At 42.2% G+C, this 15,977-nt stretch overlaps 1 protein-coding gene across 4 annotated transcripts; it reads right to left on the reverse strand.

Annotated features, from left to right (window-relative positions):
* Positions 1-557: 557 nt before the first annotated feature.
* Positions 558-14,478, reverse strand: NIPA2 (NIPA magnesium transporter 2). Of its 4 annotated transcripts, none has more exons than XM_075523383.1 (8): positions 14,201-14,478; positions 11,390-11,446; positions 6,192-6,252; positions 5,594-5,816; positions 3,837-3,893; positions 2,960-3,050; positions 2,240-2,400; positions 558-1,349 (listed from the first exon to the last, which is right to left on the reverse strand). In XM_075523383.1, exons 4-8 carry the CDS (start codon positions 5,730-5,732, stop codon positions 712-714), a joined length of 1,086 nt encoding a protein of 361 aa, XP_075379498.1. In that variant the 5' UTR covers positions 5,733-5,816; positions 6,192-6,252; positions 11,390-11,446; positions 14,201-14,478; the 3' UTR covers positions 558-711. The 4 variants fall into 4 exon arrangements, with proteins under 4 accessions (XP_075379498.1, XP_075379507.1, XP_075379516.1 ...); XM_075523392.1 differs by lacking the exon at positions 14,201-14,478 and adding an exon at positions 13,788-14,024; XM_075523401.1 differs by lacking the exon at positions 14,201-14,478 and adding an exon at positions 13,621-13,769.
* Between the last annotated feature and the right edge of the window lie 1,499 nt (positions 14,479-15,977).

Raw genomic sequence — 15,977 nt, forward strand, 5'->3', positions numbered from 1 at the left:
TGACCTCTTCCCCTGAAGAGGGAGTAGCTTTTTTGGCTACTAGTAACAACTCAAATCCTTCCTCCTGCATAAGCTGGCACAGCAGTGTTGAGCAGACCAGAAGCTCCTGCCTCGTTGCTGTCAGCCAGTTACTCTGATGTGGTAAAGTTGGGGCTTTCTGATGTAAATCCTGCAAGTTTTGCATACAGCTTTAGTTAAGCAGTATTTTCAAAGGATTAGTCTTGCTCAGTTGTAGCTTTCCCTTTCCTCTTTCACAAACTAGGACGAGAGTACTTACTGCAGCTGGTGTTTTGGTATGCTTACATCACTCAGTGTTCAGTCAGGGCACAAGTACAAAGGATTCAGGTTCACTGCAATCTTTTTACCACCGATGCAGAAATAAAGCAATTTATTTTTGATAAAATTGTCATTAGTGCAATACATCTTAAAACAGAAGAATGAAATGAAAGTATTTACACATAACTTAAGCAACAAACCCAGCTGTGATCTGAGGTCATTTCAGTATTTTTTAAAGTAAAAATAAGGCAAATAAAAACCCCTTCAATGTTCTTTATCCAAACTAATCAAACTTAAAAAAAAAAATCAACGATTGTCTACACATACTGTTAAAAAGTACATGAGTTTCCAGACAAGCTCAGACATTTCACAGCAGAAAAAAAAAAAATCCAGAGTTACAGAATTGTTCTTTTCTTAAGTATCACATAGGTACTTTCAGAAGGCTGACAGACTTCCATTCCTCCTGGCTGAGAGGCTCTCAGTGGATTGTATTTCACCTAGACAGGCAGAACTTTCTTCATCATGATTAAAGCAGTCGTATGTGCTCAGCAAAGTGCCATTTGCTGCTCTATCGTCTTTCCGCAAAGAGAGGGGCAGATTTGCTAGGGTGAAATTAACATCTTTGAAGGCATGCAATAAAAAGATCCCCACAATAATAGTCAGGAAGCCACTGAAGGTGCCAATAATGTCATCAGCCGCCATGTGTTGCCATTCCTTGAACAGGATGGCAGAACAAGTTAAAACAGATGTTGTAAAGATGACATAATATATTGGAGTCACTATCGAAGTGTTGAATATATCCAGAGCCCTGTTTAAATAGTTGATCTGCGTGCTCACACAGACAATAAGGCTTAGCAGCAGAATCCAAGACAAGGGATGTTTCAGCACTGGTTTTCCTGCAAAAAGTTCCTTTATAGCGATGCCCAAACCTTTTACACAGGAGACTGATAATGCTCCAATTACAGAGCAAATTGTTATGTACACGAGAATGTTGGTCTGTCCATGGCGAGGTCCCACCACAAAAATTAGAATTAAAGACACAATGACAACAAGAGTTGCGAAGACCATAAAACCTGTGGTTGGGGGAAAAAAAAAAATATTATTTATGTACACTATCAAAAGCATCTTAGAGGTACCAAGAAAACACTCATTAACACTGCCATCGGCTCAGCTTAAACAGAAGAATTCAGGATGCTTCTCATTACTCCAACATCGAAGTTAAACTAGTTTTCTAGTAAGCTAGCTAAAACAAAGAATGAACCTCAGGCATGTTGTATTACCTTCACCAGTCTATCAGCAAGACTACTACAGGATGGGATTGCTAAATTGCCTTACACACAGGCTCACTGTGGTGTAGATGCCACTGGATGCAGGCTTGTGTCTGAATGCTTTTTAGGGAGGTCCTTTTGGCAGGCTGCCACATTCATCAGCAGATTTCCAATAATCAGGTCATTCCTTAAGATCAGCTTTTTCATCTCCGTGCTGGCTATTTCCTCATGTTTAAAATGGGAATTGTCTTTGCATATATAGTATTTTGCAGATGTGGATTTGTGAGTGCCTCATCTTCCACGTAAGCATAGGAGCCAGTCTCCAGGATTACACTTCTCAGCAGACACTTACCACAGCACCTACTTTTTCATTTTACGGATAGCTCAAGGTTGGGCTGAGGCTGTCACGCTTCAATTAAAATTTATAGAAGTTGTGTTTATCCAACTGTGCTGCTGCATTTGTTTAAACTGTCATCTCAGTGGTTCACATCAAGACACTTTGTTCAAGGCCAGACAAGTTCACTGGCATGATGCAAAGCTCCCTATGGAACTATGTCACAGAATTCAAATCTCTGCTTCATTTTGACAACATGAAGCAGACACAGGCCATCTTCTTGGAATGTGAAAGCAGCAGTAATGAAACTACAATGAAGAAATGATGGGCTGCGTACAGATTAAGCCAGCATTTTTCTTACCTGGATCACCTAGTTTGTGGGACATTTCATCCAAAGTTTCTACTTCCTCCTCTTGTGGAGCATGAATTACCATCACAGTTGATCCCAGTATACTTAACAAACACCCTATTTTTCCATGTAGATTAAGTTTTTCATTTAAAAAGAAGGATGACAGAATGGCACTAAAAAGAAAAAAATGCACCAGCAAACATGGAATTAGTAATATCTCATTCATTTGCTCATCAACTTACAGGTTGCTTTGCCTGTACAGGTCACTCGCATACACAATGTGCAGCTTAAAAATAGCTACATAGTTGATTTTCTTTCTCAAGATACTTGCTATGGACAGAACTACCTGTTAATATTTGGCATCTCTCCCCAGAACCCTGTTTTTCTGCTGCCTCCCAAAAAACTCTGTACCTAAGCACTTGTGAAAATAATTTTTAAAAGACAAAAATCTTAACTCGGGAATGAAAGTACTACTCTGCTGTATACAACACGGTTTTGAAATGCAGAAGATGATAATGTCACAGATCAAGGTGTAGATGCATTGCTAGAACCCTTTCATAGCATAGGCACTTCACATTTGGAGAAACTTAAAGTCACCCCTGGTGTTTATAAGCACTCTTTATTTATTAAGAACAGATCACATTTATTACAGCATATTTCAGTAACATATTTCTAAATAAATATCTTACTTCTCTCTCTGAAATTGCACTGCTTTCTGTTAGTGTTTCTTACCTTACAAGAACACTGAGAGCTCCTAAAGGAGTCACTAACGTAGCTGGTGCAAAAGCATAGGCAGCAAAGTTAGCTACTTCGCCAGCTCCCACTGCAGAGTAATAATAATAATTAAAAAAAGAGTTAGACTGTCTTACGCAACAAACCTGTGAATCAGTGCAAGTGTTCTTGTAGACACAAACACGCAGTAAGGGAACAATGGAAAAGTCTAATTATAGTGTTCAGCTAACGGTACTAGCAGAACACACACACACACACACCCCGCTATTATATTTTAAAAACAGGCTGGGGGACTACAACAGGTATTAAAATTAATTCAGCCAAATTAGAAGGTGTTTTATTTTGGTGTCTATGTTGTAGCTCCCTAGCCTGCCAACTTGAGTCATGAACTTCTGCATGGAGAAATCTGCAATAGCAGGGTACACGGCAATGCATACATTAAGCCATAGTTACCTGAACACAGCCAGTAAGTTGAGAGTTTAAGCAATGCAAAAAAAAAAAAAAGTTCAGAAAATAGACATCATCCCAAAATACGCTTCCCTCTAAAGGATCCTATATATCTAAGCACTTCTCTGCTAAGACAAAAAACAGAATGCATATGCTAGCGAAGAGATACAGGAAGACCAACATCTGCCTAGTTCCACTGCCCAAAAAGGGCAGTTAAATTAATGAAAGAATTGTGGTGTGAGAGAAGTTATATTAAAATCATTAGAGCGGCCCCCATCAAATCACCAGACAGCATTACCATACATTGTAGAATCCCCGTCTCACTCCTTTTTTGTAACCACTGCTGCAATCTGTGGCACAGTTATTTACTTAAATTATATAATGCAGATTATATTTTTGATAGTTACTTGAATATATTTTTGATACTTACTTGAAAGAAGTCCAGCCCACCACAGCCACTCCTTAAGGTATGCATGACCACCTTGACCTAAAATTGAAAGAATGTTTGCTACTCCATTAAAAGCATACATCAACAAACAGTAAGCCCCATCACTGATAACATCACCAAAATAATTTTTGCAGCCCATGCCCTTAAAAACACAGGCAATCTTTTGATACTTAGGCTTTATAGTTAGAAGAGTTGAAGTAAAATCTTCAAATTTCTGATGTGCATATGCCTCCTACAGCCTACTTTGAAAACTAGTTTGTTGGATTCTTTTTGTATTAGAAATGGCATTGATGACCATATTTGCATTACCCTGCAAAACAGTTTTCAACGCATTGTAATGACATGAAAAGCCAAGTTTTGTGTCTCTTACGAGAACGCTACTTTGTGGAAATTGTATGTGGCTTATGTGGTTGATTATATGTACAAACATGTGAAATGCAGTCACACTTGCCCATTCCAAACAAGGGAGCATGAATTATGTATCTCAAGATCAATCATCTTCTAGAAGCAGAGATGACAGGTATTAAATTAAAAGTATTCAGATTCAACCCTCTGACTCATCTGAGGATGCTGCAACCATCCTATCTAAATGTATCCTCTTGCAGTTTAAAACCATTGCCCCTTGTCCTGTCACTACAGGCCCGGGTAAAAATTCTCTCTATATCTTTCTTTTAAGCCTCCTCTAAGTACTGGCAGGCTGCTGTAAGGTCTCCCTGGGGCGTTCTCTTCTCCAGGCTGAACAACCCCAACTCTCTCAGCCTTTCCTCATAGGAGAGGTGTTCCATCCCTTTGATCATTTTTGTGGCCCTCCTCTGGACCCGTTCCAACAGGTCCCTGTCTTTCCTGTGCTGAGGACCCCAGAGCTGGACACAGTACTCCAGGTGGGCTCTCACCAGAGCGGAGTAGAGGGGGAGAATCACCTCCCTCGACCTGCTGGCCAAGCTGCTTTTGACAGCCCAGGATACAATTGGCTTTCTGGGCTGCCAGTGCATATTGCCAGCTCATGTCCAATTGTTCATCCATGAGTATCCCCAAGTCCTTCTCTGCAGGGCTGCTCTCAATCCATTCATCCCCCAGTCCCTGTTGATACTAGGGATTGCCCCGACCCAGGTGCAGGACCTTGCAGTTGGCGTTGTTGAACTTGATGAGGTTTGCACAGGCTCACTCCTCAAGCCTGTCAAGGTCCCTCTGGATGGCATCCCTTCCCTCCAGCAAATCAACCACACTACTCAGCTTGGTGTCATCTGCAAACTTGCTGAGAGTGGACTCGATCCCACTGTCTACGTCACTGGTGAAGACATTAAATAGTAGTAGTTCCAGTATGAACCCTCGAGGGACACTATTCATTACACATGATCATTACATGTGATTTTCAGTCTTCTAAAACAATCTCCCGACACTCAAATGAAGTTAACATTCTCCTAAATTCACTCATTCAGGAGCATAGATGTAGTTAAGACTGCTGGTTCCAAGTTCAATTTGCAAGTACAATTCAGATGTAACTGACATATGAAGAAATCATTCAACAAGTATCCCTAGAGGGCACTACATGCAAATTAAATAGTATGTATCACACAGAGTTAGCTGTATCTGGCAAGAGAAAAAACACATCAGCTCTATGTTTTAGGTTTCACATACCTGTAACAAACAAAAAAAGTCAAAACAAGATCGTAAGTTTAGTAATCTTCTGTTAAACAGCAATACTTAAATGTCACCAAGTTTCTTAAACATGTATTTACCTGCTCTCATGGAGCCTTTCCTAGCTAACCGGAGAAGGCCTTTCTTTTTCAGGATGAAACTTCCTCCAATGAAAATACTGGAACTCATAGCCAACACCAGACCAATACAGAAGTCATATCTCCCACGAGTTTGGCTCATCTCGTAAACTACTAAAGACTGTCACATTGATCAATGAACAGTAGAACTTCTGTTATTCAACACAAGATGATGCAACACTGAAACCTGAGCAAAATAAACACATCAGAATTAGATTAGTAGAAATATGTACTGTGTAGGAAAATCCTCAACAGCTCATGTGACTGGTTCTCCTGTGAATAGTCTCTGCTATAAGCGTTTGGGGGGGGGGGGGGGAGGGGAAAGGCAATCTTTGAAGCATGTGTAAGCTTGAATCATTGATGAGTAACTAACAAGTCTGAACACACAGAAGGAAGGGCTTCTGACCTGGCATATAAAAACTGAAACCCAAACAAATAAAAGTTATTTGAAAAAAGTTTAGGAAAAGTTAAAGATGTGCGATTTATTTTACTTTTCATAAAGTACACAGATCTGTGTCCGGCACACCATGTAACTGACAATACTGATCAAACAAGTACTTACATCGAAATCAGTTTGTAAGAGAGTTTGAGAACAGCCACAGCATTTCTTCCATGTAAACTCACTAGAAAAATGAAAAAGAAAATCAGAATGGGTGTTTAATCATATAGTAATTTCGTGAACACAAACAAGCTTGAGAAGTATGCACATGCACTTATCCTCTAACAAACAGGGAAATCTGGAACAAGAAATAAGGCATCTGGTTGCTGATGTATTTTACAAAGAACTTCCCATACCTGTATGAAGCATCTTTTCAGCTTAGCTACAGTAGCTATTAAGAGTTTACAGTTTAAAAGCTTTCACCTAGCCTGCTAAGACTCCAAATTTAGTTAGGCAAGACCTTCAGCAACAGCTTAGCAGAAGATAGCCATTTTTAGGCTAGAAAGCAAGATTTTACATACTCAACCTCCAGCTTAACAAGAAAATTATTTTCAATGCATCTTTTCTCCCATTAGAAGGTGCAATGAGGATATCCTGGATTCCATCTAACACACAAGATTTTGAATTTAAGGTATCTCTATAAATAACTTTTAAACTGAAGAAAAAAAGCTCAAAGTAGTTTCATGGTGATTATCCTCTCTATAGTATGAAGAGAAATGAAAACTATTTTTAGGCTTTGACTTCAAGACAACTGATAATTATGGCAGTATAGAGAACTATTCTAAAGGAAGAAACCACCTATAGATAAAACAATTTTTATTTCCGTAAGCATGGCATACGGCATAAGCTGCATTAACAAGCTTTTGATTTAAAAGTAAAAGGGAGAAAAGAAGAGGATGGAATAAAATGTTTCCATTTCAGTGCTTATTGGAATATGAATTCCACAGCTTTAATGCTGAGACACAGCAGCAGCTTCCCCAGGCAGGAGTACAATGCTGGTGTCAAGGCACTGCAATATCGAGCACCCTCCTTCATGCCCAGGCAGAGATGGATGCACCCACTGGGAGTCCAGGACTAGATAAAATCATATTCCGGTCTGCCATGCTAGTTCACAGTTCCAATTCCTGCACCTGTTTCTTCAAAACCTGTTTTCTTCCAAAACTACTTTTCCCTGTACGTTCTTGCTTCCGACTTTGATTAATCTGCTACACTCCTAGGAACAACCTAGCAGAGAGCTAGACGTAGGTTAACATTAAAACTGAACGCAGATTCTCTTACTTGCATCCAGTTAGGCTGTGAAAAAGTATAGGAACACAGTCCCATTTTAAGCACTCAACATGGCACTATGCAAAATGCTGCAAGATCCACAGTTCAAAATTCTCAAATCCTCTTCCCTTAATCCTGGCATAGTAATTTTTAATATCTTGTAGGAAAAATGTAAGTAAGTGAACTGCAAGGGTCTGCTTTCATTTTCTTGCAACTGTTAAAAATAAACTTAAGTAGATTCTTGCATGATAGAAAATCATCTATCAAACAAAACCAAAAAAGACAAATCATTAGTGCAGGAGACAGACCAGAAGAAGCCACCTCACTAACTGCATCAAGTATTTCTCTGGTTTTGAAGTCAGAGCAAGACTTTCAGTCCCCTGAAGAATAAAGGCATTTTTTTAAATGCAAGGAAAAGACATCAAGAGACTTTTGTGACTGTTCTCTCTACCATCTTTTCTAGCAGTCATAAGTCACACTGTTCAGGTAATCAAGGTAAGAGTGTTCTTCTAGCTCCAGCTGGTATAAGATGTGATACTGGTATAGCATCACCTTGGGGAGGGGGGCTTCTTTGGCTGAGCTTTGCTACTCTACCAGTGTTTTTAACAGTTGCTACTCTAGTCATATTACTAACGGGAGTATTTTTACTAGTGTAGCTTTTTACTAAAACAGAACTCACTATACTGGCAAAACCACTTTTTTTTTTCTCTCCCTGGGTTCATCTACATGAAAACATTTCTGACAGAGGTAAAAAGCATCAGTTAGTCCCACCATGACGGCTTCTACCCACTGCATTTCACAGACAAGGGAAGAAGCACAGGCTGCTTTTCTTTGGAGTAGAGGAAGAATCTGCAGAAGAATGAGGAAGACTTGCGAGCTAACAGGTAATTTTCTGAATTTAGACTGAAAAACACCCTAAGGATGCTACACTTCAAAACTAGTAGTTCTAGTCTCCCCCATGTCCCAAATACATTAAAGTGTTTTTGATTCCCTGTCAACCACTTTGTTAATCTTGTAAATGACTCAAATCATACTTCACATAAATTACTGCTAGCTTTTCTTGCTAAGTTTATTTGTCCTCACAGACATGGCCAGTCCCATTTCTGCTTGGGCTGGACTGCCATACTTCCATCTAAGGTTTATACAGATGTCTACATTTGCTGACCATTTCTGCTGCACAGTCATGGTGAACCCAACTTCTCTCTGAAGAGATTTTGTTTCACTCTGCACACAGCACAGGTGCAGAAGAAGCTGGGAGGGGACACAGCCAGCATAGTTGATCCAAACTGACCAAAGGGCTATTCCATACCATAGGACTTCATGCTCAGTATATAAAGCTGGGGAAGAAGAAGGAAGGGGGGACGTTCAGAGTGATGGCGTTTGTCTTCCAAGTAACCATTACGCGTGATGGAGCCCTGCTTTCCTGGAGATGGCTGAACACCTGCCTGCCCATGGGAAGGACTGGATGAATTCCTTGCTTTGCTTTGCTTGCGTGCGCAGCTTTTGCTTTACCTATTAAACTGTCTTTATCTCAACCCACGAGTTTTCTTACTTTTGCTCTTCCAATTCTCTCCCCCATCCCACCGGGGGGGAGTGAGTGAGCGGCTGTGTGGTGCTTAGTTGCCAGCTGGGGCTAAACCACGACAGATGCATGTGTAGAACTGACACGTACAGCTGCAAAGTCAAAGCAATACCAGGCATAGGAAGTTTTACACTTCAGGAAATCACTAGTTTAATTCTAACCCTAAGACGTAGTAAAAGAAGAGGAACTAATGCGTCCTCATAAATATCATCAAGGAAAATTATTATCTTTGGAAATAAGAAAAAAAGCCACAAAATGAGCAGTTTCTGGAATAATACTCTTCTCACAGTTCAGCTTTGGGACATGCATGCCAAAGCTGTCCCATTCCAGCAGCCAGAGCCACTGCTAAGTTATAAACAGGAGAGAAGCCAGAAAATGTAGGAGTTAAAGCTGGCAGTGGTTTTAGTTGTATTTGGTGTAGTTCTGCAAAGGTTCTTTAATCAAGTTCACAGCTGATTTTAACACAGAGAATATTTCATCCACCCAAGACTAGCAGGTTCATGAAGGAAGACTAGTTTGCTGCTCTGATTTCAGAGGTGTAATGAGGGGATGAGACTTTCCTATCCACAGAGGCTACAGCATTTACAATGCCTCAAAGAACCACCCATTTACAAACTGCCTGTGGATTATCTAGTATCATGAGTCACAACTCTCAGCGTGCAACCGTACAATGGCAGACAACACAGGGAACGTATACTGAGTTTGAGGGTTATCAGACACGGAGAGACTGAGAAAAAGCTTTCTGAAAAAACCTGTGGGACATAAGCAAGTCCAGATCAGCCACAAAGTTTGTTTGCTTATTTTTAAGATGTAACCGAGAAGTATCACAAATGCTGACAAGATACACAGTCTCTGGTCTAAAACACAAGGTAACACTTCTTTGCCTGTTTGCTGGAAAGCCCTTTTCTCCCAAAAGCAGCACATACACAGCGCTCAAAAGATGTTATATATTTATTGTAACAAGTAAGCTCTCTAAATATTCGGAAACACTAAAAGTGGTGTCATGAGATGAAATAATATTTTACATTTAAAAGCAGATAAGCATAAGTATGAGGGAGTTATCAGCCAAAGAAAATTAGTATCGCTTCCACAAACTTTATGTTGTATGGAAGCAATAATTACAGTTGGTAAAAGTAAACATGGTGGATTGTTCCAACTTTGACTACTTGGCCACTAGCCCTCAAGAGTTCAGGAGACAGTCTTTTCTCCTAGAAGTAATCTAAATATATGCTAAAATATTTAAATGCTAGAATTCACAATTTTCTTGTCTAAAAACCAACCATCTTAACTGTGAACAGCATGATGTCACTAAGCTAAAAAGGACCTTAACAGGCCATTTACTTCAACCCTTTGCCATGTACAGTGTCATTCACCATTGCTCCTCATCTACAGATAATTCAGCCAAGCTTCTCCCAGGAAACACTTATAAAGGAAACTTCACAAACAGTGCAGCCATGCTTTGATGCTGTTAAGAACTGTCATTCTCTAATGATCTTCATCTAGATCTTCACTTTGACTACCAAAGCCCATTATGTTTGTCCACTCTGGACTTGGAAAAGATACAACTCCCTTTATCTTTGCACCCAAATCTTAACATTACTCTGCACATTAGGTGCTTGGCACTTCCTGCTGTGCCACCCTCTGGGTCCTTTCCCAATAGCTCACTTTTTTTTTTTTAATAACATGCAACTCCCAAAGCTGCATACATTATTTTAGCTGAGTTATTATTACTTCGGCAATACAGTGGAAGACTATACTTCTTTTCATACAACCTAAAATGGGTAGTTTTCTTAGCCCTGCCTGAGCAGTCATCCCCTGTTGACTTATCTTCAACTTCTCTAGTAGTATGACCTCTGAATTCTTTTCTATAGAACTACAGTTCTCTAAACTGTATTTGTATAGCAGTTTATTCCTGCCTGGGTGTAATAACTTTCATTTACTCCTATAAAAAGCATCTCTTTTTCAGAAATGTTTCCTGAAAATATTCATCTGAGTTTACACACTGGCAACCCTTCCCTGCTCAATGCCATTAATTATTTCTTTGTCCTTTCAGCCAGATCACTAATATTAAACAGCACAAGATTCAGACGTGACTCACACAGAAGGGTTTTTAAACAAAGGTCTGTTTTGACAAGACATTAGTCATAGTTACTCCAGGTACAGCCAGTCAGCATCTTTTGAACTGTTCTGTGGTATTTTATTCTCAGTTCTGCTTATTTACAAGAGCTCCAGAAGAAGTTTTATGTTTCGAACACTGAAATAGAGCACCTATTTAATGCCCTCCTAGCCATAAAGCTTTTCATGGAAGAAAAAGGGGTTGAATCAACAAGTTGCTTTTAACAAATACACATTGACTATTATGTGTTCCCTTCTTCCTTTCCACAGGCAAAAAATGACAGGAAACAGAAACACTCCCTAACAACAAGAATCCAAATGTTCAGTGATTAACCTTTCGAAGGCTCATTATACATACCAATTTTGTTCCAAAATCCAGAGGCATTCACTTCTTAAATATTTCAATGTTAGGTTTCTAAAATGTAAGTAAAAAAATAACATTAATTGGCATTTTAAGAACTCAGCTAAAAAAATTATGTCCATCATTTCAACTTAATTTCATTTTCATGTATGACACACAAGACTGTACATTGTCTCATCTATGCTTTAAAAAGAGACAGGATATTTGTTTTAAAAACACTTGAATAACAAAGTAGTGTGGTTATAAATTTGATCTTCCTTACATATGTCTCACTGGAAGCGTTACAGTTATTTCATCCCTTTGCTTTTCACTTCACTAATCAAAGAAACTAACCAGAGATCTAAGCTATTCTTTAGAAGGTAACATGCTAAAGTAAAACTGAAATACCATCCTAGTCCTTTCAGTTTTGTTCTGTAACTTAAGTGCTAAGACACTTTCATTACAAAAACTAATATAAAGTTTTAATTATTGGCTTTGGTATGGTAAGTTTTCAGAGGATGTTTATATACAGAACTCTGGGGCAGTGGGGAGTATGAACACAGAAATATTCTCAGCAAGATTACTAAAATCCCCAAAAGCATACTTAACTCTTTAATCCAAGTCTTCCTCAGTTATGTTCTGTCCACTCATGAACATATCTTTTAAACACAGGCATAGAGAGAACATTGAAAGGACAGATACAACTTAGCATTAAGACAAAAGAGCTGCTGGTTCGAAACTTAGTCACGTGCATCTTTAAAAGGCCAAGATGCACACGTACAGCACCCAAAGATTCTGTATACATTATTTAGGAAACAGTACCTTCAATTTTGCACTGTAAATCTGCACCAATACAGATACAGTTTTCCAGCTTTGTCAAAGTTAAATGAGTGTGCAAACTTACACGCACAATTATTTACATATTACATAGGCAAGGTAAAAAAATATTTGTTTATAAAGATGTTACATATATGCATGTATAATATAATGTTAGAGGCACAAGTACTCAGAAAGCAAAACATATGTTAACAGTTCTAAAGTCGCCTATTTTAAAAGTTTTAGTTAAACTGTGAGGAAACTTATCCTTTATAGCAGATTTCTATTAATAAAGCAAAAGCAACAAGCATTCCATTTTAAGAAACTGGGAGAAAACAAGAAAAACACCACACTAAAAATTTTTGTACATCTTATTCTTTGTATTTTCTATTTGTAGTTATTCTCTTCTATAAAAAGAGTGACCTTCAATTAAAGCATTTTCACATAAAACTAAGAAGTATCTTCACCAAAACAAAGTGCTGTTCATTAACTGAACACAAACTACAGATGGTGCTTTATAGCTGATACTGTATTTCCTAGAAGTTTATCAATACAGAGTCAAGATAAGAGTAGATTACATGACTTGCTTCATCTTTGCTGTACCTAGTACACTAGCTCCACTCTCAGTAGGATGAGTCACCAGCACAGGTTCACTGAAGTCCTACCTTCAGTATTTTAAGATGGGCAGTTTCAAATTTAAGATGACGCAATAAGTTAAAGTCGAATCTAGACATTAGACACTGTTACATGACTGATAATCTGTTGTAACCTGCTTTCTATTTGCCGGAAATTTATCCTGAGAATTAATAACTTTAATGAAGGAGGAACTGGTGTGACACTGAATTCTAAATACAATGATACTGATGAAAACTTACGCAATAATTTCCTATCAATGAACTTGTTACCTTTCAGGGGAAAAAACCTAACTGTATACAATGAGGCACATCAAAAGCATTCAGGAAGAGCCATGATGACTTACGTTTATTATGTTGTAATTAAAAATAATGTTCAAGATATTGCTGGAAAACAGAGGAAGTTGACTGGTTGAAAAAGATCAGAAAAAAAATCAAGGACTAAAGAGTCAGACCCAGCCTGTATCTTCATGGTATAAGAATGAACAAAAATCACCATTCTGAACTACAATGAAAAGCTAAAATTATTTTTTTCCACCTCAAACTAAAGCACTGCCAGGGCTCTGAAGTTCTGCTGAAGTTGATCTGGAACCAAGCCGCACAACCCTCAACCTCAGCTAAACTCAATCCTGAACCAACCTGGAGACAAACTGCTTTAGCTCCCTGGTTAACAACACGCACACTCCATTAAGAAGTACGACAGCTCTGGAGCTCTGGCAGAACTAGCGTACTGTAACTTGCCAATTCTGTCCAGACAGAGAACCTAACAAACACCCAGATTTATTTTTTCTTAATCCTGACCTTCTGAGCCCAAACCACAGCAAGTTTCCCACTACGGAGAAACCGGCATGGCGAAGATCTCCTCGGGCTTCTGCAGACAGGTTCAACGCCCGGAGCCGTGACAGCTACGCAACCACCGCCACCCGCCCGCAGGCAGCACGGCTCGCCCCGGCCTGCTCGTTCCTCACCCGCAGCACCGAACGCCAAGGACCTTGCGCGCCTCAGGGGGAGGGAGCCGAGGCGGGGAGGGAGGCACCCCGGCACCGGCGCTCCCGAGGCGGCATCAGGAAGGCAGGCAGCAGCCGGAACAGCCGGAGCCCCTGGGCGGCGGGGCCGACCCGGAGCCCCGAGGCGTGGGCAGGGCCCCTGCCGGCGACGGGGCCCTCGCTCCGGCCGGGCGGGCCACGGCCGCACGTGGGGGCGGGGACGCGCCTCGCGGCCGCAGGCACTGCCCCCCCCCCCCCCGAGCGCCCCCAACCGCCGCCTCCCCTCCTCACCCCGCCCTCCGAGGGGCCGGCCGGGCCCGCCGCCGCCCCTCAGCCAGCCCGCGACCAGCCGGGCCCCCTCCCCTCGGCGAGCCCGCCCGCCTCTTCCCGGTTACCTGCGGTCACCGCCCCTCACATCCCCGCCGGGAAGGGCCCCGCGGCCGCCGCCACGCGCGGACAAAGAGGAGGAGAGGGGGGAGGGGGAGGCCGGAGCGGGCGGTGGGAGGGGCCGGTGCCCGCGCGCTCCACCGCCATGAGGGGAAGGGGGGAGAACCGGCAGCGGGGCGCGGCGGGCAACGACGGCGGGAGGCGAGGGCAGGCGGCGTCCTGGGCCCGGCCGCCCCCTCCCCGCTGATTCCGGCAGCGCCCGCCGGAAGGGGCGCGGCCCGGCCCAGAGCGAGGCAGCGGCGGGGCCGGGCGCCCCGCCCACCTCGGGTCACGTGCTCCTCCCCATAGCCCCTCCCTCCCCTTGCCCCTGGGGCGCGCGGGAGTCGCCGCCGCCGTTAACGGCCGGCCCCCGCCTCCCCGCGGCGCCCCCCAGCGGCCCGCCTGGGCCCCGCCGCCCCTCCGGTCACAGGTGGGCGGGCGGACGGCGGCAGCCCGGGGCGAGGCGGGCCAGCGCCTCCCGCGGGACGGGGGAAAAGCTCGTCGTGGAAACGGCTCTGCCTTACCCAGCGTCGGCTTCGGTTTTTAAAAGGCCCCGTAGCGGTGGCGGACAGCGAGTCACTGCGACGCTGTTTCCCTGCGGCTGGGCCTAGTTCATTCCCGCGTCTTACCCCAGGGCCTCCCACCAAAATCCACGTTACCCAGGTTTTACACTCTCACAGAAAAGAAATACTTACTGCATATGGTGTGTAAGGGAAAGAGACGTTCTACAGGGTTAGGGAAATGGCATGGTTTATTAATCTACTTAATTAATACTGTGTGCTTTACAACCAAAAAGGCTTTAATCTCGTATGAAGTAGAATTGATACATATGGTTAGACAAATATATCTCCTCAGCTTATAGTGAAGAGTCTTTGAAACAATTGTAACATGCTTCAGGCTGGGAGGGCTCTTAGTTTCTTCAAAACTATTTAAACAGGTGTCCTGCTTTAGCCCCAGCCAGCAACCAAGCACCACATGGCCGCTCGCTCACCCTCCCCCGTGCCCCGGTGGGATGGGGGAGAGAATCAGAAGAGCAAAAGTAAGAAAACTCGTGGGGTGAGATAAGAACAGTTTAATAATTGGAAAAAAATAATAATAAAAAATTGTAATGAAAAGGAAAACAACAAGAGTGAGAGAGGAACAAAACCCAGGAAAAACAAGTGATGCAATTGCTCACCACCTGCTGACCGAGGCCCAGCCCTCCCTGAGCAGCGATCACTGCCCCCCAGTTTCTATGCTGAGCATGACGCCATATGGTATGGAATAGCCCATTGGCCAGTTGGGGTCAGCTGTCCTGACTGTGCCCCCTCCCAGCTTCTTCTGCACCTCCTTGCTGGCAGAGCATGGGAAGCTGAAAAGTCCTTGACTAGTGTAAGCACTGCTTAGCAACAACTAAACCATCAGTGTGTTATCACGTTATTCTCATCCTAAATCCAAACCACAGCACTATACCAGCTACTAGGAAGAAAATTAACTATCCCAGCTGAAACCAGGACAACAGGCTTTACAAAGCTGCCTTGTAACATTAGGTCTAGATAACCAAGACTGCCAAAATACATGTGGCAGCTCCACATGGAAGATGCCACTCTACCTTTTCCAACAGGATGAGACTGTTTTGTCACATCTCTTAGTGACAACTGTTTCTTCTTTGTCCTTCCTTCCTTGGGATTTGTGTTGACATTATCATAGTCTGCACAAGCTGCTGCTTCACTTTTGCTAGACTTGGAAACAAAATCGGAGAAGCAA

This window comes from Mycteria americana, chromosome 1, assembly GCF_035582795.1.
Source record: "Mycteria americana isolate JAX WOST 10 ecotype Jacksonville Zoo and Gardens chromosome 1, USCA_MyAme_1.0, whole genome shotgun sequence".
NCBI lineage: Eukaryota > Metazoa > Chordata > Aves > Ciconiiformes > Ciconiidae > Mycteria > Mycteria americana.

What these genes read in the sequence shown, in the direction of transcription:
- NIPA2 (XM_075523383.1), bottom strand. Translation starts at nt 5,732, where the DNA reads ATGAGCCAAACTCGTGGGAGATATGACTTCTGTATTGGTCTGGTGTTG. An exon ending in GAAAGGCTCCATGAGAGCAG is followed by an intron (nt 3,894 to 5,593) that starts GTAAATACATGT and finishes TTTCAATTTTAG; the next exon opens with GTCAAGGTGGTCATGCATAC. An exon ending in CCACAAACTAGGTGATCCAG is followed by an intron (nt 1,350 to 2,239) that starts GTAAGAAAAATG and finishes CCCCAACCACAG; the next exon opens with GTTTTATGGTCTTCGCAACT.